Source organism: Cheilinus undulatus, linkage group 21 (genome assembly GCF_018320785.1).
Source record: "Cheilinus undulatus linkage group 21, ASM1832078v1, whole genome shotgun sequence".
NCBI classification, from domain to species: Eukaryota; Metazoa; Chordata; class Actinopteri; order Labriformes; family Labridae; genus Cheilinus; species Cheilinus undulatus.
This window is the reverse complement of record NC_054885.1, coordinates 3644304-3669502: the sequence shown is the minus strand read 5'-3', so window position 1 is coordinate 3669502 and position 25199 is coordinate 3644304. Positions and strand designations below refer to the sequence as shown.

The following is a 25199-nucleotide window of genomic DNA, read 5'->3' as shown; positions in this document are numbered from 1 at the left end:
TTCACTGAGAGGTCATGACCTTTAAACTCATCCTATGAGAATGACAGGAGAAACTCTCCAGTGCACTCAAAACGTGGTTATCAACAAGTACTATATCAGCCAATATCTGCTATAAATATTGGTCTATATCAGGTATTAATATCAGCCAATATCTGCTATAAATATTGGTCTATATCAGGTATTAATATCAGCCAATATCTGCTATAAATATTGGTCTATATCAGGTATTAATATCAGCCAATATCTGCTATAAATATTGGTCTATATCAGCCAATACTATCAGCCAATATCTTCTACAAATATTGGTTTATATCAGCTATTAATATCAGCCAATATCTTCTACAATTATCGGTCTATATCAGGTATTAATATCAGCCAATATCTGCCAATATCAGCTAATATTTGTGAATATCAGCTTTTTTCATCAGCCTATATGGTCTGTTAGTATCAGCCTAAATGTCCATCCATATCAATTGTAAATATCAGCCTCAATAGCCTGTAAATATTGGCCTAAATTGGCAGTAAATATTAGCCTAAATCAGCTGGTAATACTGGCCTAAATCTGCTAAGTAAAAAAAAAAAAAAAGGCTTGTATCGGCTGCAAATATTGGCTTTTGTCAGCTCAAAGTTTCAGCTGAAAATACCAACCTATATCAGCTGTAAATATCTGCTTATATCAGCTGTAGTGTTGGCCAATAATAGCTGTAATCACTGATTTATATCAGTATAAATACCAGCTAATACTACCCATAAATTTCAACTGTAGAAATCATCTTTTATCTGCTGTAGATACCAGCCTATAAAGCCTGGACATATTGGCCTATATTGGCTGTAAATATCAGACTATGTCTGCTTAAAATAATGCCATTTATAGGCTGTAAATATTGGTCTATATAAGCTGTTAATGAAAGCCTGATATGACTGAAAATATCCATCTATAGTTGATGTAGATATCAGACTATATCAGCTGTGAATATTGGTCTTCATTAGCTGTAAGAATTGGCCTGTATCAGCTGTAAATTTCAGCCTTTATCAGCCATAAATAATGATCTTTTAGGCAGTAAAAATTAGTCTTTAAAGCTGTAAATATCAGTCCATATCAGTCAAAAATATTGGCCTGTATTAGCTTTAATGGGCAGAGGGATGCTATATTAAAATCAAATGACCAACACAATTACACCAATAAAAATGTTGAGTGCAGTTTCATTTATTTCTGATAGTCCCGTCACGATGAGGACTTCCTTTGACAAGTAACTCTGACAAAAACAAACAACATTCAGTGACATACATGTTCCAGTGTCCAGTCAAAGCTTTCTCTGGGTTTGGCACACGTGCTGATTCCTGGAGTCGAGTAACTGAACTGTAGCTACATGTTTCATTTTGGTTCCACTCATTTAAGACAAAATGTAGAAGCTTTAAGTTAAAATGCACCAAGGATTTAAACTTTACATTCATGTGAATACACAGTAAAGCAGTATCTTCTGTCTCACAGACCATTAAATACAAACAGATGGAGTACATTCTCATGAGCAGTATTTAGAGGACAGGCTGGAGTGATATGGCTGCACAGAGACATACTGTGATAATAAAAGGCAGACTTTATTAGAGTGCAATTTAGAGTGAGAATAAAATAAAATAAAAAAAAACTAGTGTGACTGACATTTAAAACAGTTATGGGAGAAGTTGGCTGTAGAGCTTTGCATGTTTGTTTAATGAGGATTCTGCAAACCTTGAAAAGCTGATGGATAATCCAGAATCCACGTTTGTCATCAGGCGGATCCTTCCTAATTCCAGCTGGGATGATTCCAAACAGGATGTGTCAATAAAAGACGTCATCTCACAATAACTAAAACCTTAACCTTAAATACAAAACCAGCAAGTGTAAAATCCAATCAAACATTCTCAACAGAAAAATATACCTGACGAAAAAGATGCTCAAAATAAATATCAGAGTAATCACAACAACAGCAGCAGAAATAAGCACTGAGGATTTCTGCATCAACTTCACCTCAACAGGTGAGCTGTAGGAGACAAAACCACCCCCCTAAAAATCAAACTACACAACTTCAACTTTAAAATCTCTGGGCCTCATTCACCAACTGCTCTTTAGAAGTTAGAGTTTTCTTATCTGGGATTTTATTCTCAGCTAAGAACAAAATCTAGAGGATTCTGACAAACATCTGAGTGCTGATATGACAGGATAAAATATTTAATTCAACACTCATCAGATCTCAAATGTGCCAGATTAAAACTGACACAATAAAATACAATCTTTAAATTTATTTTAATGAATTTTTATCAATTTAACACTTTTATAAAATTAAATAATATGCAAATATATGACCTCAAGATGCAGTACGTAGCTTTTTTACACTGTAACATCTATAGTAATCGAAAAGTGACCATTCCTACCATTTTTTTTTCCTAATTGAGGATTTACCATATTCCAGGTATTTCCTAGTGTTTTCAAAGACAGGTACATTTTTAATTTTAATAATTGTACAGAGGCGTGTCTTGTTATAGAGTTTAAACGGGCATTTAGCGGTATTGGGAAACAGCGGCCTGAGAACATCCTTTAAGAAAACCAACCATTCACGTATTTCTCATGATGAGGAACAACCACACTAAAAATGCACTTCCACATTCACGGTGGAAGTGGTGCCAGAGCACATGCACATTCTGGGACCGCTTCCAGCGTGAATACGGAAGTGCCTTTTTCACTGCATTTCTCCCTCATTATGAGAAATTTTTGAATGAAAACAAAACATTAGTTTTCTGTTTAGATAATACGCCTTATTAGAAGCATTTTTTATTGACAAATCCTCGATTCAAAACAAGACATCAACAGCAGAGACTGGCAGAGCTGGTCTACACTCATCATATGGTGTCATTGTTTTGGTTTAGAGCCCCCTGGTGGTGGAACTTTTACATAATTAGCCTTTAAATATGGTTCAGATTTTAATTCAAACATGTAGTTTTTTATCTTAGCTGCAAAATGTTAAAAAATGAATATATATTTATCACGTGTCAGAGTTTTATCGTTAAGACACTTATTTAAAACAATAAAATCCTATCTTTACATGCTGGTTTGCACAGAGCCCAGGAGGTGACACGAACGTGGTTTTTTTTAATACACACGTCCAATTTAGTATCTCCTACGTGACTTATTTCCTCACACGTGCGTTTTATTCGGATCTCGAATGTTTGATTTCTCAGTATCTCGCACATGCATTTTATTCACGTGCAAGATACTGAGAAATCGCACGTATGAGATACAAATAAAATGCATGTGCGAGATAATAAAGCACATGTACGAGACACTCAATCGCACGTGCGTATAAAAAAAAAAACACGTTCTTTCTGGCGTCATCTGAAGCAGCACTACATTTTTTTAGAACTGGAATTTTCTTTTTTTTTTCTTTTTTTTTTGCACTTTAGTGCAGTGTTTCTCAACTGGTGGGTTGGGACCCAAAAGTGGGTCGCGGAGCAGTTTTTGGCAGGTCACAAATGTGTGTCTGGAAAAAAATAGTGTCAAAAGTCTTTGAAGAAAATGCAGCCGTACTATTTATTTTACTTTGTTTTATTGTGATAATGGGTAAATTTAAATGTTTTATAGATATTTCAACATATTTATCTCCTTTTCCTGCAATAAAAGAGCCACTTTTACCATGTCAATAAAGTAATTTCACAAGATCTCTGGAAAACTGGCTGAAATTTACAGTTATCATGGGTAAAGGTGGGTGTAAAACATGAATTTTGTCCTGTCTCTTGTTCCTGTCATTAATCCTGTTCTATCCAAGATCCTAAGTGTAACATTTTATTTATTTAAACGTGCATTGTTGAAATTTTATGGAAATTTGTGTCCTGATTAGCCATCAAAGATATTGGTGGGTCCCGAGGCTAAAGCAGTTGAGAACCACTGCTTTAGTGTAATTCATACGTTACTAATATTTTGCTTCTTCTTCTCTCGCTCAAGTGTGCTTTCTGTGCTTGCACACTGCCCTGCAGTCTCATGACCTTATATGGGCATAAAAGGGGCGTTTCTCTGAGCTACTTTGCAGAAATGTGCATGTGTTTTAAGCTTACACGCACCCCTGCATTCAAGGCAGTTTTCGAACGTGTCACGGAGGCTTCTTCGAGAACAAATTTAAGAAAAAGCTTAGGTTGGTGAATGAGGCCCTTTGCCAGTTTAATCCATGTTGGCTCCAAACCTCCAGTATCAACTGATCCATCTGAATCTAGGCTAATAATTCTAATGATCTACGTATAACAAAGACCGGGAGCACAGGTAGATTGTTGGCAGGAAACAGCTTGTATAAATACGAGTTTGGAGTCAGCGTGCATCTCTGTGAGGTCACGGCGTGGTCGGTGACCCCCCCTCTGTCAGGGTCTTGAAGTGGACAGACAAAGCTTCTTCCTCTGGGTTTGGCGGACGTCTGTACTCCTCTCTGGTGATCAGGTAGCCGAGCAGCACGCCGAAGAACATCAGCAGGATCCCCAAGGTGTTCGCCAGGATTCCCTCTGAGACGAACTTGGAGTAGGTCGGCCTGGAAAACACGGAGACGGATCAGATAGAAATAAATCCAATCTCTGAGTAGAGTCTCTGCTTAGAGAAAGATTCAGACGGACTTACATGATACTAAAGAGGAGTTTCTCCGTGATTCCCAGCAGGCTGCTCCCGATGGCCATGACCAGCAGAACCAGACCACAGAAGACGTGGACGGGGAGGTACGCCGCTCTCAACCACGCCGATGCAACAGGAAACAGGAAGAACACCAACCCCATCACCCACTAAAGAAATACAGAGATAAAACAGTTAATTAGAGCTTTGATTCTCCTAATATTTGATCCGTAAATTGCCATAAAGTCTGTGTGCCTGTATGCAGAATAAGACGAGCGTGGCCATCCCACACCAGCTGTGCAGAGAGTACATGTCAGGAATCTTTGCAGTTCTGTGGAAGTCAAACACCGCTACAAACCCTGCGAACAAAGACAGGATCATGTAGGATCATGACTAGATAATCTGGACTTTAACGCATGATCGTGTCCTTCTCTTTCTCACCTACGATGCTGATGATGAGGGCCAGCAGGTGGATGACGCCGTGAAGCACCTTCACGTTCCTCTTCGGCTCATGTTTAAATATCCTGTAGACCAGGATGGCTGGAAGAAAGAAAGGTCAGTTTACTACTAATTCAATCCAACAAACAGAGAGAAAATGATCCTGATATAGAGACAATGGAAATATGGAACATGTACCAAACGTTGGCCATTTTTAAAGATAATTTGGGGGGAATTTTAGACTTTATTTCTGAGAGGACAGTGGAGGGAGAGATGGGATTGACACCATGACTCCCAGCATCCTCCAAACCCAGACTCGCCCATCTGACTGCCACACAGAGAAGCGTGATTGGCCACTCCACAGAACAGGTTTCCACAGCTCCACAGTCTAGTGTCAGCGTGCTTTACTCCACTCCATCTGGTGCCTGACATTAGACTTGGTGATGTGAGGCTTGCATGCAGTTGTTAGACCATGGAAACCAATTCAAGAAGCTCCTGCTGCAGCTTTAGATTTGCATTAATGAACTCTTCAGCTATGGATTCAGCAGAGCAGGGGTTCTCAACCTTTTCAGCCCCTAACCCTCATAATAAAGGTGTCAGAGACCGGGCAGTCCCACTGTACCTGAAGGGGGGGGGGGGGGTGGTGCAGCAAAATCATGGTCCATTGTAAAGTTAAGCTGTGGTATTTTATATTTAACCTGAATCATAACCACTCTTATCAAAGAATGATTTATTTTATTTGTGCAGTAAGTAGCCCTCTTAAAAATGTCAATTTAAAACAGAATAAGAATATATTAGAAATAGCTGAAATGGGTTAATAATGGGAGAAATGCTGGGAAAGGGTCAAATTAAAATTTAAAAGTAGCAGGAATGGGCTTTTTACACATTTTTGCCATCTAACACTTATTTTTGCCATTTTAAACTCTTTCCACCACTTTTTTCTGCCTGTTTTTGCCACTTCTAAACCAATTCTTCCACATAAGCCTCATATCGCCTATGTTGACCAATTATTGCCACTATTAACCCCATTTTAACACTTTTTATTTCCCAATATTTCCCATTAAAACCACATTTCCTTATCTGATATGCCCATTTTTGCCAATTTGGCCAATTTCTCCCAATATCTGCCCATTTTTTTCTTTCCCAGTTAGCACTATTTTGCCAGTTTATATCGATTTTTCTTCCCATTTCACCAGATTTCCACCCATTTTTGCCAAATTAAACCCTTTCTCAGCCACTTTTTAATTCCTTTTTACCACCATTTATGCCCACTTTGCCTTTTTTTGGCTATTTTTTGCCATTTTTATATAATTTTTGCCACTTCTAACCCATTTCTACTAGTTTTAAGATCCAATTTCACCACCTTTTCCACCATTTTTTTTTTTTTTTGCCATTATTAACCCGTTTTTTTCAGTGTTTAACTCATTTTAATTATTTTTAAAACATAATAAATTAAATTTTTAAGAAGGCTATACTCTACTCAAATGATTTAAAAACAGAGATTTATTTCATTGATATGGGTGGGGGTTTTTCAGGTCAAATATAAAATATGGATATCACAGCTTAACTTTACAACAGACCATGATTTTGCTGACCTCCATGGGCCCCCGGTTTGTCTGGGCCCTACAAAGCTCTCCTCTTTATCCCCCCTTATGGGTGGCCCTGTCTCCACATGACTATTCTTGAATGCGTATGGTTGTGTTCAACCACCTTCAGGTACAGTGGGGGTCCCCGGTCTCTGGGACCTTTATTTTGGGGGTTGCAGGCTGAAAAGGTTGAGAACCCCTGTCTTCAGGAGGCATGTTGAGTCCTGATGCTAGACCAGGTGAGAAACACCGATCTAAAGACTCTCTGACCATTTTAAACTGTTTGTAATGAGAAATACTCAAATGTTTATGCAAGATAAACAGTGCAAACTCAGCGCTGATGCCTGAAATATGAGCGTTAATAAAAAGATATTGAATGCTGCAGGATGGGTAGACTGAGGCCTGCAGAGGGCGAACATGCATGCTCTGCAGGAGCCGTTTCTTTGGTCCATGTTTGACCCGAATCTGCTGAAATCCTTTATTTTTGTGACCTTAGCCAACATCTTTGTATCTGAGGCCTGTTCCTGGCTCTAAACCCTGACCTCATGACAGCAGCTTTTGCAGAGTTTCCGTGCCCACTTCACTACATAAAAACAGATTTAAAGCCAAGATCAGCCGATTTGGGGATTTGTTGTGCGGTGTGTGGCCTTAGCTAAGCAAACTTAATCATGATGAATCAGCAGAGAGGTGTTTGTCAGATCACTCTCATGTCCAGCTGCCCTTTCCCTTTATTGCTTTAATTGAATGGAGCTAGAAACACAGCTGAGAAACAGTCGGACTAATCTGCTTACTCTCATTAGCTGGAGTAACAGGCCGCAGCTGCAGGCGCCAAACAAAGAGGAGGAACACAATCGGGTCACTTTGTCTTCATTTAGAGGACGATGGGCATGACAAGATGTAAAACATTTGACATAAAAACCTGACATCTTAGCGAATCATCATCTATGGATGGTGGCGGACTATAGCTACTCTTTACTCTTTGAAAGCCTTTAATAGCCTCCAGTCAAATATCCTCCAGCTTTGATTCCCTCTCTAAGTCACCTCTTTTGAACCTTTAACCCTTCACAGTTATCTACTAACCACAACATTTCATGAATAACAATGCTGTGCAAACATTACAGTCACTAATCATCAGCTAGCAGACGTGTCGGCTCAGTCACAGAGATCATGCTCAGTGTTTTGTGGTGTGATATGACGACAGGAGAACAGAGATAATGACATGGTCTAACAGCTACAGACGTTTAAACGGCTCACTACTGGACAAATAATGCTTTCAGATTTAATCACTAATACGAGCAAACCCATCAGCTGAGTTTATGCCTGTTTGATCACGAGAGAGTGCACAAAATAGGCAAAATCCATGATTTATTTACTTGTTTTCGGACTTTATTCTGGGAGAATGTCATGCTTTTATTAATGGAAAGGATGGTGAACAGGGTGGGAAACAGGAATGAAAGAATGAGCTCAGGGTCAGACCTGAACCTGGGTGACCAAAGTACAAGATGCACATCTGTTCCAATGAGGGCTGTCAGCATTGATGCATTAATAATTGCTATTATTTAAGCTCCATGATTAGTGGACAGGTGTATAAAATCCTCACCCAGCCATGCAGTCATTAGCAAACATTTGTGATCCTAAACGGGTCGCTCTGAAGAGCTCAGAGACTTCCAGCATGGTGGGATGGATGCACCTTTGCAGGAAGACCTGCTGGATATTCCACAGTCAGCTGTCAGTGATAGTAGTAGAAAGTGGAAGAGTTTAGGAACAGCAGCATCTCAGCAATGAAGCAGACGATGATGTAAAAGATGCATGGAGTGTAAAAGTCACCAAGTCTCTGCTGAATCCACAGCTGCAGAGTTCATTAATGCAAACACTAAAACTGCAGCAGTAGCTTCATGAATGGGTTTCCATGGCCGAGCAGCTGCACGCACTTCTCACATCACCAAAAAAACTAAGGCCCTGTCCACATGGAGACGAAAACGAGAGATTGCCGTTTCGTTTTGACAAAGTTTTCTGTAAAGACGGGATCGTTTCAGGAAATATCTGCGTAAGCATGAAACCACTGGAAAGGACTGAAAACGCTGTAGTGCATATGCCAAGCCTGTAAGTGGCGCTGTGTTGCTGTCACAGAAATGCACCAAAAGAGAAGAAGAACATCACAGAAAGCTGACACAAACTTTCTTCTAGTTGTCCTTCTGGTTGTTCTCTGCACTGGACATCTGGTGTGTGCGTTTCACAGTGGTAAAGGAGCATCAGATTTTTCTGTAAAAGCCATAACAAGCTCAGTAGCTTCTGCAGCACGAACACAACCGTGTAGTCTGCTATTATTGTTTTGGCCGGAACCGTGCAGGCGCCTTAAGGGAGCTACGCTGTGTGTGATGTAATCGTTTCAAGAAAGATGCGGGTAGCCGTCCACACGGAGACGAAACAGTAGTCGTTTAAGGATTTATGCACTCTGGGGCCTGTTTACAGTCACCCAAAACGCCATTTTCGTGTGGATGAAATGCCGATACAACAAAAAACTTTTGCGTGTACGCCTGAATTCATCTCCGTGTAGATGGGGCCTAAGGGCGCACTCACACCAGAGCTGTTTGGTCCGCTTTAGATGAACTCTGGTGCGGTTCGTTCAAGGTGTGAAATCAAAGCGGACCAACTCATGAACCAAAGTCAGGAAGTGGCATGAAGCGTAATGTAGTGTCAATTTGGTCAACTAAAATTACAGCTAAAAATGTTCGTCGACAGCCTTTTTTCCATGACAAAAATTAGACTAAGACTAATAAAAATAGATCTGTGATGACTAAAACTGACTAAAACTAGACTAAAATGTAATTTGATTTCCTTTTGTCTTTTTTTTCTTTTTATTAAGTGATGCAAGAAAGAACATGACAAGTGAGGGACAACATATTTGCAATTCAAACAATACAAACTGTAAACAAGGTAAGACAAAGACAAGCAGGAGTTTTGTTATGTAGTTTTCCTTGGACATTCAAAATCTGTGATATTTCTCCACTGCGGGTAAATCTGTCAAAAAACAATGCATCCGTGTCTATTCTGCCTCTCAGCTGTAGAAAGCAGGGACTCCAGGTTTGGCAGAGTGCAGAGAACACAGTACCATGATTTGGTACCAGATTTAGCCAAGAAAATAAATGCATGGACTAAAAGTAAAGACTAAAATGGGAGGACTTTTTATGGATTAAAACTAGACTAAAACTAAAAGGATAGAAATGACTAAAATGTGACTAAAACCAAAATGCATTTCATTAAAAGACTAAAACTAAGACTAAAATTAAAAATAGCTGCCAAAATTAACACTGGTGTAATGATGTACGGATTTATATGTGATTTGATGCATTTAAATACATGCCGGTACCTCGCTTGGCATCTGTGTAACCATAGCAACACGTCGTTGTCTCATGTACAGAACAACATGCTGGAGAGCTCACTGCCTCGCTGGCTGCTCATAACACCCCGATGCAAAAGCAGAAACCCCAAGACAATGTAAATTTGGTGATTTTTATTGGCCGTTTTCGAATTCACTTACTATACTAGCAGTGCGTACTGATTTGCCCAAAATGTAGTATGCAGTATGCGAACAAATGCAAAAGTTGCAGTATGCCAAAAATACCCCGATTACGTACTGATTCGGGAATATTTCTCAGTATGCATCGGACCAGTGTGCTTCGCCTACTGTTAACCACAATGCAAAGCGCCGGGTGAGACTTCGTAATAGCAGAGAGTGGCGAAACGTTCACCAGAGTGGCTGACGGTTACAAAAAATGCCATTACCTTTCATCTTGACCTTTTTAACATGTACTATAGTGAAACAAGTTGTAATAAGGTCACTGTTGTTTTTGTTTTGCCGTTAAGGCTCGTAACGGCCGGAAAGGTGCTGTCAAGTGTGTCTTTTCACTGCACTATACATGCTAAGCTATAAAAATCCTGAAAAAATCAAATAAAAACACTTCCCAGATTTTTTCTGTACGTAAATGGATGGAAAACACTGTAGTGTTTGCAATTGACCAGGGTATGACATACTTCTGTATACCGGAAACCAGCTAAACCGGGCCAAACATACTACACAATAACGTCCGACTGGCAGTCATACTGCATACTACTGTCGAACACAGTACGCAGTGCGTAATACATATTGTATACTGCATTTGGCAGGAGTATGCAGTAGGTCACTGTTTATGTGGAAAAACGACCTGCAGAAGGAGATGGATTTCCGGTTTTGTTTTTTTCTATGCCTTCTCTTCTTTTTGGTTGCCGTTTGTTTGTGACGACAGCGCCCCAAACAGGCAGAGGTCTTAGGTGTTCAAACAACCAAGTTCCCCGGAACATTAGGTGTGAAAACGACATAAGAGTCAAATGGCTGTTTGGCAGTCAGATTCGTGATTCTGGGTTTGACTGATTCCGGGACAGCGTTACCTTCCTGACTGCATTGTTCCAACTGTGGAGTTTGGTGGAGGAGGCATAATGGTATGGGGCTGGGCTCATCCTGAAAATAAAGACACAAACCAGAGCTTTAACCACGTCTCCTCTCTCTTTAAAACCAGCCTTACAGCAGGGCGGGGGCGGGGGATGGGGGCTGATGGGTATCTGGGCAGTGTTAGCTTAATGCAACAGGTCAGAGCTTTGCCGCTCCAGGCTAAAGAGCACACGCACATCTAAAGACACAATAACAGGCTGACATACAGCCGTCACGTTCTCCTGACCTCTGCCTCCAGTTTGACTCAATTTACTGACTCTTAACGCAAAATGATTGAGCGTTACCATGGCGACGAATGGATGTAAGACTAGCAGGGTTAATCCACAGATGTCAGAGGGGTCACGGCATGTCTCACAGGATGTTAATGCTTAATCTTTCTCTGTCATTTGAACCAAACGGAGCTCTGCCACTCTCATGGTTTTACTGTATTTCAGAATTATGATCATAACAGGACGATATCAGGAACTAGTCTGGACTTCAGAGTCTTTAACAGAGACGCTTCACTGTCTGAAGAGGGATCTACAGCCATGAATGAGCAGACATCTTTTATTTAACCTCCTGACTCGACCTTAAATGACCTGTGTTTCCACACACCCTTCCTCTCTAGTGTATTTTAATCACACTAGTTTAACAGGACAGGCAGCATGTCGGCATAATCCTCTAATAGAAACATCTAAACCAGCGAATAAACACATTCCTTCTGCAGATAAACGCTCTGATTGAGTCTAACAAAGCATCAGCCCTGCTATCAGGGTGTTAACCTGTCAGGTCATGACAATATTCTTGCATCACAAAAGCTGGGACACTGATGGTCTACAAGTCAGGTCACACCCATGGTCTCACCAGGACTTTAACGGGCAACCCTCCGATTCCCAGCCCAAGTCTTTACAGACTGAGCTACTGCCACCCATTTACCATTGATGATAATAATAACAATAATAATAATAATAATAATAATAATAATAGAATAATAATAATAATAATAATTATTATTATTATTATTATTATTATTATAACAACAAAAATTAATGATAATAATAATAAAAATAAATAATAATAATAATAATAATAATAATAATGATGATGATGATCATAGTTATAATAGTAATAATGATAATAATGATGATGATCATAATAATAGTAATGATATAATAAAAATATTACTACTACTACTACAAAAAAATAATAATAATAATAATATAATAATAATAATAATAATTATAACAACAAAAATCAATGATAATAATAATAAAAATAAATAACAATAATAATAATAATAATAAAAATAATAATGATGATGATGATCATAATTATAATAATGATATAATAAAAATATTACTACTACTACTACTAAAAATAATAATAATAATAATAATAATAATAATAATAATAATAATAAAATAATAATTATAATTATAATTATAATACAAAAAAATATTAATAATATTACTACTAATAATAATAATAATAATAATGATAATAATAATTATTATTATCATTATTATTATTATTATTATTATCATTATTACTATTGTTGTTATTTCTTTGCAACAACATGTCAAGTAATTTGCTTGAAATGTTGGGAAATGTTTTTTGTTGTTTTTTTTGCTGTTTGGATATTTTGAGGAATTTGCTTTGAAATTATCAAGTTTTTTTCAAAAAACAAAAAAAGGGCATTTAGTAAGAAAGAATTTCCATTTTTCCCACAATTTTTTAAATTTGTTCTTCTGAAACTGCAATGATATTGTGATTTGTTCCATGACATATATTTCATAAATTATAATGTACCAGTCTTCTGTTGTCGGAGCTTCTGGCTGAAGACCTTTTTTTTTTGTTACCTCCTGGGCAGCAATACTCAATACTGAAAACACATTACTTAAGAATTTTTAGGTCTCAGATAAGTGGTAGAAACTGAAAAGGTTTTAAAAATGCAAACTCAGGTCTCAGGGGGTTAATTATTGAGTGATTCTTTGTAATATTGTAGTAATTCTCTGAATTAGAATTCACTAGAATTTAGTGGGCCATAATACAGAAAATCATCTTATTTCTAATAAATTACTGGGTACCTTATTATCAGAGAATTTACATAATATCATGAGGGTTATGGTAAGGTAATTACCACCATATTCTGGAGAATTACCTCCATAATAACCACATCTTACTTTGAAATCCCTTGGTTATTAGGGCCCACTAAAATAAAGTGTCACTAACACATGTTACAGTATCATTAGTTATGCTATAGTTGGCACAGCTGCACTCACCACAAGTACTAGAAACACTGATCTACAGCCAGCAGGCTAAAAGCAAACATGTCGGATTATTTCAGGTTTCTTCAAACAGCAGACAGTCAGGAGTCATACAAGCTGTAAGAAGGTAAAACACTGCAGCAACACCAGCCTTCATCCAGCTGCTTTTTAGCGGTTAGCAGCAACAGCTAGGCTCACCGGGCCAGTGTTAATTTTGGCAGCCAGTTTTAATTTTGGTTTTAGTTTAAGTCTTTAATTGAAATGCATTTTACTTTTTGTCCTAATTCTAGCCTTTTTAGTTTTAGTCTAGTTTTAGTCGACAAAAACTCAAAACATTTTAGTCTAGTTTTAATCCATAAAAAGTCCTCCCATTTTAGTCTTTACTTTTTAGTCCAAGCATTTATTTTCTTACCTAAATCTGGTCCCAAATCATGTTAGTGTGTACTCCGTACCCTGCCAAGCCTGGGTCCCTGCTTTCTACCGCTGAGAGGCAGAATAGATACAGATGCATTGTTTTTGACAGATTTACCCACAGTGGAGAAATATCATGGATTTTAAAGTCCGATGGAAATTAAATTACATTTTAGTCTAGTTTTAGTCATTTTAGTCATCACAGATCTATTTTTGTTAGTTTTAGTCATAAACCAGCACTGAATGATACTGTAAACTCAAAGTTTCCCTGCAGCTTCTGATCAGGAAATCGTGAGCAGCACTTCATGCTTTAAAGACATGAGCCGAAAAACGGTGCTGATAACAAAGGCTTCAAGCAGCGTTAGTATCGCTGTTTAATGCTCATTTATCTGTTTATTACAGAAACAGCAGTGCCGTTTTATACAGAAGTGAGGCAAAAAGTCATTCTTACAAATAAAATTGGGCTTTTAGTGAAGTGAAACCAAGATATTACATGATATGTACAAGTTAAGAGTCATAAAGTACCTGAAATTTAAGAAATTAGATCTTTTCTATTGGAAGAGCAAACTAGAGAGGAATGAATCCATCGAAAAGCCAAATGTTTTGGTGTACGGCCAGTGTTTTCATGTGATTTAGACAGCGTGCAGGAGTTTGGGCTCAGGTTCTGACAATTTAAAAGAAGAAATGATCTAAAACTGGGCGCCTATGACTTCTAATGTTAGTGCCTTCAAACTGACATCGATATTATTGAATTTTTCTGGTATCATAATGACGTTAAAAATTCCGATGTTGTGACAATCCTTGCGTGGCCTGCATGGGTTATTGCTTGCATTCTTATCCACAAATTCAGCAGACCAAGCTGATCTGGTTTGCCTGATGTAGATCTAAATAAGAATCATTCACAGTAGAGTCTATACAAGTGGTTTGCTGACTTTTTTACCCTGTAGATCAAGCCAAATCTCAAGGCTCTCCATATTCAAATCCATGCATTGATAGCCTCTTTAACCTGTGTTGTGTCGTTGTGTAGTTGTAGGAAAACATTCCCATGCCATTGCACACTTAAATTTGCCTGGAGGCACACATCTAGGAACCTCTGGTCCATACTCACCGTCCCCCTGCAGAAAGACCAGTCCTAACACCATACACAGCGGGTGCAGGTTGAACTCCTGCGCCGTGCCGTCCCAGGCGAAGCCCCCTCTGTAGTGACCCATCCACACGCCAGTCAGCACCACCGACGCCAAACCGACTATCTGTGACGCTCCCACCAGCCACACAAAGGAAGAATGTCCAGGGCGTGGAGCAGGATCCTCCATGATCTGAGGAAGAGAAACAGAGCAGTTTAACGTCAGCCTGGGGCCGATTCAAATACAGTCAAACAGGAAGCTGAGGAAGAGAAAACACTCGCAGAGCAGGGCCGGGTTGAGACCACTGCTGTCTCAGAGGGAATACAGATGTAGAGATAGAGGTAATTCAGTACGAATGCACACTAGAAATGTTTATTGACGTAAATGATAGTCACTGATTTCACTGAAGGCATCAAAAGTCCTTTACTTTTCTGCAGTAATGTTTGATCATAAAGATTTCTGTTAAAAACTGGTTGAAACTGTCCTTTTTTACTTCAGTCATTTATGTTTTAAAGTCTATTAAGAACTTAAAGCCTTAACCGACTTGTAACTAAGTTGCTGAACATCCCTAGATGGGATATAGAAGCTTGGTCATGTGTACCTAATCCTAACTGTTCTGTATAGTATATTCAGCTCGACGCTGATGATACTGTCAGTTACTGCTCTGTTTTTGTGAATCTTAGGCATGCATTTGAAAGAGTATGAAAATATCTGTGCGAATTGAAACTTTACCTTAACATAAATAAAACTACCTGTATGTTTTTTATCACCTCAAGAGTAAGAAAAAACTTAATCTGCAAAAAATGGTCAGGAAAATGAGAAGGTATCTACTTTGAAATTGAGGTTCAGAAAACTTCACTGTCTGTCTCGACACAAAATTGTCTAAGGCTCCACATACAGTACAAAAAAACAAAGACGAAGGACATAAAAACAACACATTCTTCAAATCTGAGGAAAACTGCTGAGTGGTGGTGGTAGTAGACGAGGATGATGGAGGAGAAGAAAAGCAGAGACAGAGAGCAAGATGAGGATGATGAACAGGAAAAAAGCAGAGACAGAGAGCAAGATAGGGATGAGGATGATGAAGGAGAAGAAAGCAGGGACTGGGAGCAAGAGGCGGATGATGCAGAGGAAGAAATCAGGGACAGAGAGCAAGATGATGATGATGGAGAAGAGAGCAGGGACAGAGAGCAAGATGAGGCTAATAAACACATGTGAATGGAATAATATCTGTTCAGAAAAGTCATCACTTTGTTTACTTAACTAGCCACTGGGTTTAAGCTCCTTATGATAGTTAAACTGTTCAGTTATCATCGTTTAAGCTTCTTTATCACTAAAGACCTGATGAGATGATTTTTTCTCTAGAAAAGATAAGGCCAGCACTGGGCAAAGTACTCAAGGGACTGCTCTCATCAATTACTAGGACTCTAATAACAAAAATGACTCTTTCTCTTTGACTATGAGGATTAAATGAGTCTTTAGGCACTGGTAACCTTGTGGTTTAGTCCATATGTCCCGTGTACGGAGGCTGCTGTCCTCAAAGCACCTGTCCCCTGTCCTATCACAATAAAAGCCTAAAAATAAAGCTCATAAATGGAGTCTTAATTTACCCTGATGATCATATTCTGGATGTTTCAGGGTAAACAAAGGTTTAGTGGAGTTTTCTCTCATAATTGTATTTTGTATTTAAAGCTAATTAGCCTCATTAAAGCCATGCCAGTTCAGGGGGTTCAAACATTTTGTTCTTCCAAAGCTTTTTTTGGCTTAACTCCCTCCTATTTACCCTCTCTTAATCCTTAAGGGTGGAACTCATAACCTGAATTTTCTCAACATTATGCAACTTGTTGTTCCTCCAGACCGCGTGGTTTTGCAGAGAGAGAGCTTTTCTAGTACCTACAGGCAGATCTTAAACTCTAAACTTGGTTAAAATATGCTGTTAAATCCATTCAGCCTGTTCTATCCATGTAAAACTGTATAATCTGATCATTTAAATGTTACTAGATAATCCACGGCATGTTTTCTCTTGTTTATTGCTGAAAATGTGCTCGGCTGTTGTTGGCTCGGCTCTCCTCTAAAAGAGATTTCTGATCAAATGGAACAAATCTGATTAAATAAAGGTCAAATAAATTATATGCCTCACAGTGAAAGAGCGGTCCAAAAGGCACAGAGCAGGCATCTGTTAGAGGAAGAGGCAACACCCAGAGCTGACGGTTTTTACTTTAAACACGTCAGGAGTTTCACACCGAAGCTTTCCATCTATTTCACAGGGAATATGACATCTTAGAAGTCCATTTAAACCCATGTGAGGAGTTTTCACTGGTTATGAAACAGACTTAAATAAGAAGTCATGCTTCTTCACCAGAAAAGCAAACAAGAGCATCAGCAACACCGACTCAGTCTAGGCTGACTCTTTAAAGGCCTGTGATCGCTACCACAGGGAAGGTGACGTAAACAATGCATCAAAAATCATTTTATAAACTTTATTTGACATTTTCCCATCAATAACTATCAGCAGATACTCGTGTTTTTATAATATGTCAAAGTAGACGGACCAGCAGAGGAAGGACAGATCCCTCTTTCCACACAGCGCGCCAAAATCAACCAATAAGTGGGCTTGTGTCTTCCACAGGAGCATAAACCATCATTTCAGAATCACGTGTCTCGTTATAAGTCTAGTTTGGATGGTTATGATAGTACACCTCAACAATGAATCAATCAAACTCTTCAAAAATGTGCCCTGTACAGACTCCTGTTAGTGGTCAAAACTTGATAAACTTCGTCTTTGCTGCCTTGTTAGCAGGAAAAACTTGACAATGTTCCCTCAGTGGTGCCATCCAAGAGTGCAAAACTTTTCAATGTGCTTTTCAGTTGTTCAAACTTTTACAAAGTATCCCCAAGGTGCCATCCAAGCAAACATAGTTTAATTAAAAAAGCCATCCCTTAGGTGTCATCCAAGTGTGCAGAATTTCATAGATAAAGCCCTCTAAGGTGCAAATTAAATTGAAAAAACTTGCAGAGGTTCCCTAAAGGGTGCCTTCCCAGTGTGCAAAACTTGACAAAGTGCCCTCCAATGTGCTTTCAGAGTGTGCAAACTGTGATTAAGTACCCCCAAGGTGCCATCAAAGTGTGCAGAATTTAAAAACATGCCCTCTACGGTGTCATCCAATTGTGCAAAACTTGATAAAGTGAAGTAATGTGCCTTCTAATGTGCCATCCAAGTGTACAAAAAAAATTAACAAAGAGTCATTTAAGTCCCTTTCCAAGTGTGCAAAAAACTGAATAGTGCCCTTTAAGGTGCCATTCATGTCTGACAATTTGACAAAATGTCCCATCCAAGTGCTAATACTAGATAAAGTGCACTCTGAAGTGCCATTCAAGTGTGTAAAACTTGACAAAATATGCTCAATTGTTCCTAACAAGTGTGCAAAACTGCAAAGTAACCGCTAAAGTGCTTTTTAATTGTGCAAAATTTGACAAAGTACCTCCAAGGTGCCATCCAAGCAAGCATAATTTAATAAAAAGCCCTCTTAGGTGCCATACAAATGTGCAAATTTCATTAAAAAAGCCCTCTGAGGTGCCAACCAAGTGTGCAAAACTGAACAAAGTGCCATATAAAGTGCCTTTCAATTGTGCAAAATTTGACAAAGCATCCTGAGATGCCATCCAAGCAAACATAGTTTAATTTAAATAAAGCCCCCTCAGGTGCCATACAAGTGTGCAGAATTTGAAAAAAAAAAAAAAAAAAAAAAAAAAGCCCTCTAAGATGCCAACCAAATATGAAAAACTTGAAGAAGACCCTCAAAGGTTCCATCCAGTATGCAAACTTAACAAAGTACCATTTGAGGAACTTTTCATGTGTGCACATTTTGACACAGAGCCCTCTAAGGTGCCATCCAAGTGCGTTAAACATTAACAAATTGCCCTCAAAGGTACTAATCAAGTCTGCAAATCTTGATACAGTGCCCAATTGGCCCTCTATCGTTCCATCCAAGTGTAAAAAACTAACAAAGAGCCATTTAAGGCCCTTTCCAAGTGTGCAAAAATTGAGTAGTGCCCTTTAAGGTGCCATTCATGTCTGACAATTTGACAAAATGCCATCTTAAGTCACTTGCCATCGAAGTGCAGATACTTAATGAAGTGCACTTTCAAGTGCTTTTTAACTGTGCAAAAGTTGACAAAGTACCCCCAAAGTGCCATCCAAGCAAACATAATTTAATAAAACGCCCTCTAAGATGCCAACCAAATATGAAAAACTTAATGAAGACCCTCAAAGGTGCCATTCCATTTCCATTTCCATGTGTGCACATTTTGACACAGAGCCCTCTAAGGTGCCATCCAAGTGAGAGGAATTTCATTAAAAAGCCCTCCAAGTTGCCAAACATGGGAAAATCTTGAAGAGGTTCCCTCATAGATGCCATCCTAGTGTGCAAAACATTAACAAATACCCTTCAAGGTGCAATTCAAGTCTGCAAAACTTGACAAAATGCCCTCTGACATGTTGTCTTAGATGCCTTCCAAGAATGCAGAATTTGAAAGCATGCCATCTTAAGCCCCTTCAAAATGCACATTTGTGTTTTAAATGATCAATAACTTGCTGTTCTATGTCTGAAAAGAACATCCATCAAACCACAACAGCTTTAGCTTCCTGTTATTGAGGAAAGATCACAGTCAGATGTTTTCATTACTGACTATATAGACAGTAAAATGGCTGACATCCTTGTCTCCATTAATGACTATTTAGTGCTAATGTATTTATTAACTGTCCTTTAGTCCTGCTAGATAGCAGCAGGAGGATTCTACACACTTCTGAGTGTTTGAGAACACAATGAGGAAACTCCTTTCAGGCTGTGACTGTTCCTATTTAATGTCAGGAGTATGGCAGCACTACAATAAGGACCCTAACCACAGACTAGTCCTGTACTTTCTCAGACCCAGCTCTGTAAAACAGCCACTTTAATGTCATTAGTTCATGACTGTAAATTCGCTGTTTTTCTCCAGAGTGTCTCTGACTCTCGGTCGTGGGATCTGCTGCTTTTATCGCCTTCTCCATCGGCTGAGTCACACAGTATCAACACAGAGTCACCATGACGTTTGGCAGGAAGTGTCGCAGCCAGCTGACGGGAGTTAAATGAGGACAGGAGCTGAAAATGAAGGAAATATCTGATCTGCATGCTCTCCTGGTTAACGCAGCCTGTGCGCACAGCAGCGCGCGCTCCAAGTCTCCATGACCCCCTCTTTAAAGCCAGTTATCACAGCAGGAACAGAGACACTTCAGTGTTTTACTGCACAAACACAAGTACGGGCTGTCAGCCCACACATGACGGTGGGTGACTTTAGACTGACAGTAAAAGAAGCTCCAACCGCCGTTAGCATGGAGGACAAAACAAGAATACTAATGTTTCTACTTACTGCGTTTGGCTCTCCTCCGAGGAAGTCCTGGTTCTACTCACAGATCCGCCTTCTCCTCCTCCTGTCTGCTCAGATGTGTGCGCGTGAGTCTGCGTGGGCGTGTGTGTGTTTTGGATGTCCTCCTAAATAAGCCCAGCCCATTCGACGGCTCCACAGTGACGCACGAGAGCAGAAAACTTACAGAGCGACATATGTCCTTTTCTATCAGTAGTTATGTGTGTCTCTACATAAATAATCATGTATGTATGACAATAGATACAAAATCAACCACAATAATCAGAAATTAGTATAATTAATTATAATAATAATAATTATAGTTATAAAATAGTAACAGTAAATAGTAATAATTATTGTTATCATAATAAGATAATAATAATAATGGAACATAAATAGTAAAATCCTTATTTATATAGAAATATATTTAATACAGAGCATTACTCAACGATTCATGTATTAATAACAACAACGAGAGCAGTGATAAAATAATACAAATCAATAATAATGATAATAATAATAATATAGAAAATGTAAATAATTTGCATTTAAACATTTTTGCAATAAGAAAAAAAGTCACAATAATCAAAAATAAATTATACTAATGATTTTAATATGACAATAATATAAAAGAACTTGTTAACTTGTTATCGTTAATATATATATATATATATACATTAACGATATATATATATATATATATGTATATATATATATATATATATATATTAGGGGTGCAACGATACACAAAATTCATGGTTCGGTTCGGTTTGATACGTTTTTGTCATATATACTTTTCAATACTTTTCCGATACAAAAACAGAGAAGTTTCCATGCCTTTTTTTACTTGTTTATTGAAAATTAAATGCATCTGGTGCCACTATATCTGAAACATGTTCTGTATTACATGTTATGTATTGTTGAACCCATAATATATATATATGTATATTTTTTTGTTTAGATTCATACAAATTAATTGCCAAATTTAATAATAATAATAATAATAACAATAATAATAGTAATTAATAATAATAAGAATATAATATGATAACTTTTTAAGTGAAATAATAATAATGGACAAAGGATAATTAAATAAAACAAAGATTAAATAAATAATTAAATAAACATTTCTAATTGAATGTCAAACCTTATTCTTTTATTTCCAAAGTTTTCTTGTCGTCACAACGACGTCAACACTTTACCATAACATCCAGAAGTAGAGATGGATGACTAACAGCTCTGTTGTTAAGGGTCTGTTTCCATGGCAACACCTGAGGCTGGGGCTCTGGAGGAGGAGGAGGGGGAGGAGGAGGAGGAGAGTCTGTCACTGAATCATGTTGGTTAATTAGAAGAGGAGCAGGTGAATGAAGATGTTAGTGATGCTAATGAAGCTCATTTCTACAACAGTCATTCATTTCTGCTGAAATAGTTCGACTGATGCTTGTCTCCTTGACAGCTCCGCTGACATCACTGTCATGGCTGTCTATGAATCCTCCTCATTCTAATATTGTGGATTAAATTGTTGCTTTTTGGAGATTCTTGGGTCAAAGATTTCGGTAGATTCAAGTAGATGACTCAAGATTCAAGAAAACAGGACATGTGTACCCAGAATGCATGAGGAAAGCCTACTGAGTAAACATCACACACAGAGAGAAACAGACAAAAAGTGAAGCCATCACTGGGACAGTTTAGCAGCGCTACATCAGCTTCAGCTGGAGCTGAGAGATTCAAACTAAAGTTCACATCTCCATCATATTTAGACAGTCGGCTATTTACCACAGAATATTTATTCTGAAGTAACAAAATCAAAGACAGCTCTAAAACCTAAATAAAGAAACGGATTATATTACTATATCATATCTTAATACTATAAATGAGTGTTTTAGGTACTTTTTTTAGTGTTTTGGCAGTTTGTGAAGGATTTTTTGGTACTTTTTGAGTGTTTTGGTAATTTTTGTGTTTTTGTTCTTTTTTGAGTGTGTTTTGGTACTTTTTGTGGGTTTTTTGGGCCTTTTTTTAGTAATTTTTGGTACTTTTTGAGTGTTTTTTTGGTGCTTTTTGAGTGGGTTGTTTTGGGTAATTTTTGAAAATTGTTGGTACTTTTTTGAGTGTTTTTTTGGTGCTTTTTTGAGTGTTTTTAAATACTTGTTTAAGTGGGTTTTTTGGGGTAATCTTTAAATGGGTTTTTTGGTACTTTTTTGTATTTTTTGTTCTTTCTGGGTGTTTTTGGGTTCTTTTTTAAAATGTTTTTGGTACTTTTTTGAGTGGGTGTTTTGGGTAATTTTTGAGTGGGTGTTTTGGGTAGTTTTGTGGGTTTTTGTCCTTTTCTTGAGTGTTTTTTGGGGTACTTTTTGAGTGTTTTTGGGTACTTTTTTAAATGTTTCTGGTACTTTTTTTAGTGTATTTTGGGGGTAATTTTTGAATGTTTTTTAAATACTTTTTTGAGTGTATTTGGTACCTTTTAAGTGGGTTTTTGGTGCTTTTTGAGTGGGTTGTTTTGGGTAATTTTTGAAAATTTTTGGTACTTTTCTGAGTGGTTTTTTTGGTGCTTTTTTGAGTGTTTTTTTGGTGCTTTTTTGAGTGTTTTTAAATACTATTTTAAGTGGGTTTTTTGGGGTAATCTTTAAGTGGGTGTTTTGGTACTTTTTTGTGTTTTTGGTACTTTTTGAGTGTTTTTGGGTTCTTTTTTAAAATGTTTTTGGTACTTTTTTGAGTGGGTATTTTGGGTAATTTTTGAATATTTTTGGTAGTTTTGTGGGTTTTTGTCCTTTTCTTGAGTGTTTTTTGGGGTGTTTTTTGAGTGTTTTTGGGTACTTTTTTAAATGTTTCTGGTACTTTTTTTAGTGTATTTTGGGGGTAATTTTTGAATGTTTTTTAAATACTTTTTTGAGTGTATTTGGTACCTTTTAAGTGGGTTTTTGGTGCTTTTTGAGTGGGTTGTTTTGGGTAATTTTTGAAAATTTTTGGTACTTTTCTGAGTGGTTTTTTTGGTGCTTTTTTGAGTGTTTTTAAATACTTTTTTAAGTGGGTTTTTTGGGGTAATCTTTAAATGGGTGTTTTGGTACTTTTTTGTGTTTTTGGTACTTTTTGAGTGTTTTTGGGTTCTTTTTTAAAATGTTTTTGGTACTTTTTTGAGTGGGTATTTTGGGTAATTTTTGAATGTTTTTGGTAGTTTTGTGGGTTTTTGTCCTTTTCTTGAGTGTTTTTTGGGGTGTTTTTTGAGTGTTTTTGGGTACTTTTTTAAATGTTTCTGGTACTTTTTTTAGTGTATTTTGGGGGGTAATTTTTGAATGTTTTTTTAAATACTTTTTTTGAGTGTTTTTGGTACCTATTAAGTGGGTTTTTGGTACTTTTTGAGTAGGGTTTTTGGGGTAATTTTTGAAAATATTTTTTGTGTACTTTTTTGAATGTTTTTTTGTACTTTTGTGTGTGTGTGTGTGTGTGTGTGGGGTACTTTGAGTGTTTTTTTGTGGTACCAGAAGAACGAGCTGACATTTCAGCTAGGCTATACCGGGGTTTGATGGACATTTGCTGTGGAAGTGCAGGCTAGATCCAACTGTACCAAACTGTCCTAAAATAAACCTAAGTGTTCAGTGGAAATGCACCATCAGCATTTCACCACGTAGTTTATTTTTAGCCATCTAAAGAGGAATCATTTTGCTCTTATTTGAGGTTTTTGCAAATGCAAGTCATGCCTTTTATTTGCAGCCACAGTTTAGTGTTTGGTAAATGTGCATGATAAATGCTGCACATAAAAACACTGGCTGTGTAAATTAGCTCAGTTTGAAGCAGTTGAGTCACTCAGCACAGTCATTTAACATCTGTGCAGCTCTGAGCCTCTAGAGGGCGCTGCAGCCTCAGTCTTCTTCCTCATCTCATCAGAGAAGGTGCAGCATCTCCATCAGCAGCTTGATGGGTGGTGTTCAACCTGGGGTTTGGGTCACAGTGGGGATCTCTGAGTGTAAACAGAGAAGCTTCATATTAAAGATGTGTTTTTTTAAATCACAAATATGTTAATAAACATGAACAAAAGGCTTAAAATCAAGCGGACGTGGGCCTCATGTGTTTGTTAGGGCTCTTTTCTGTCTGACATTTCTGATTTCTCCGGTGACTCACGGCTGACTCACCGCTGCTCCTTTGCTGCATGTCGGTGTGTGTGTAGATGTGTGTGTGTTATATTGACATGTTCCTCCTTCCTTTCACTTGATTTTCTCTGTTCCTTTCATCTTTTATCCTCCTCTAACCTTTAACAGTGACCTCTGTCCTCCCTCTCCATGTGACGATGAAGCTCTTCATCGTTGTGACTCGACTCCTTTCTTCCTGTGTGGGTTTGAACCGTTGATGCTCCGATCAGTCTGCACCGCTACACAGGACCAGGAGGAGCTCACAATTAGAGAAACACAGATTATAGCTGAAATGTTGTCATTTATTGCCTTTACAGATGCTCAGTTTTTCTGGTTTTATTTTCATTTCTCAGGAAAAAATCCCAAAATAACCAACCAACTGGTGCTAGTAGTCTCACAATTAGTGAAATGGAGAAGGTCCAGTCACTGGGTCATCAGTATTCCTGGCTACCATTACACCATGAAGACAAAAGAACACTCCAAGCAACTGAGAGAAAAGGTTATTGAAAAGTAGAAGTGGGCAGTCCTGGTGAGAAGGGTACGGGTTTGTGAATGATGCATCCGCAGAGCTTTACATAACCGGTCTACTCATCTTCCAGGGGAGAAGCTAAAGACGATCCTGACTCCTGCACTGTCCGATAAATAAATCAGCGAGGAACAAGCTAACAAGAAACAAAACAACAACACCAAAATAGAAGAATTTGTACCGTATCATAACAATATCTCTCTGAACCCACAGGAAACGCCACATCATCAC

General features: G+C 38.0%; 1 protein-coding gene across 1 annotated transcript; it reads right to left on the bottom strand.

Moving 5' to 3' along the window:
* Positions 1-1191: 1191 nt before the first annotated feature.
* LOC121503658 (transmembrane ascorbate-dependent reductase CYB561) lies at positions 1192-20434 on the bottom strand. The gene is made up of 6 exons (XM_041778171.1): positions 20325-20434; positions 14900-15107; positions 5063-5161; positions 4877-4980; positions 4634-4791; positions 1192-4547 (listed from the first exon to the last, which is right to left on the bottom strand). The coding sequence occupies exons 2-6, from the start codon at positions 15102-15104 to the stop codon at positions 4355-4357; spliced, it is 759 nt and encodes a 252-aa protein (XP_041634105.1). The 5' UTR covers positions 15105-15107; positions 20325-20434; the 3' UTR covers positions 1192-4354.
* Between the last annotated feature and the right edge of the window lie 4765 nt (positions 20435-25199).

What these genes read in the sequence shown, in the direction of transcription:
- LOC121503658 (XM_041778171.1), bottom strand. Translation starts at nt 15,104, where the DNA reads ATGGAGGATCCTGCTCCACGCCCTGGACATTCTTCCTTTGTGTGGCTG. An exon ending in GGTCTTTCTGCAGGGGGACG is followed by an intron (nt 5,162 to 14,899) that starts GTGAGTATGGAC and finishes TCTTTCTTCCAG; the next exon opens with CCATCCTGGTCTACAGGATA. An exon ending in AAACTCCTCTTTAGTATCAT is followed by an intron (nt 4,548 to 4,633) that starts GTAAGTCCGTCT and finishes CGTGTTTTCCAG; the next exon opens with GCCGACCTACTCCAAGTTCG.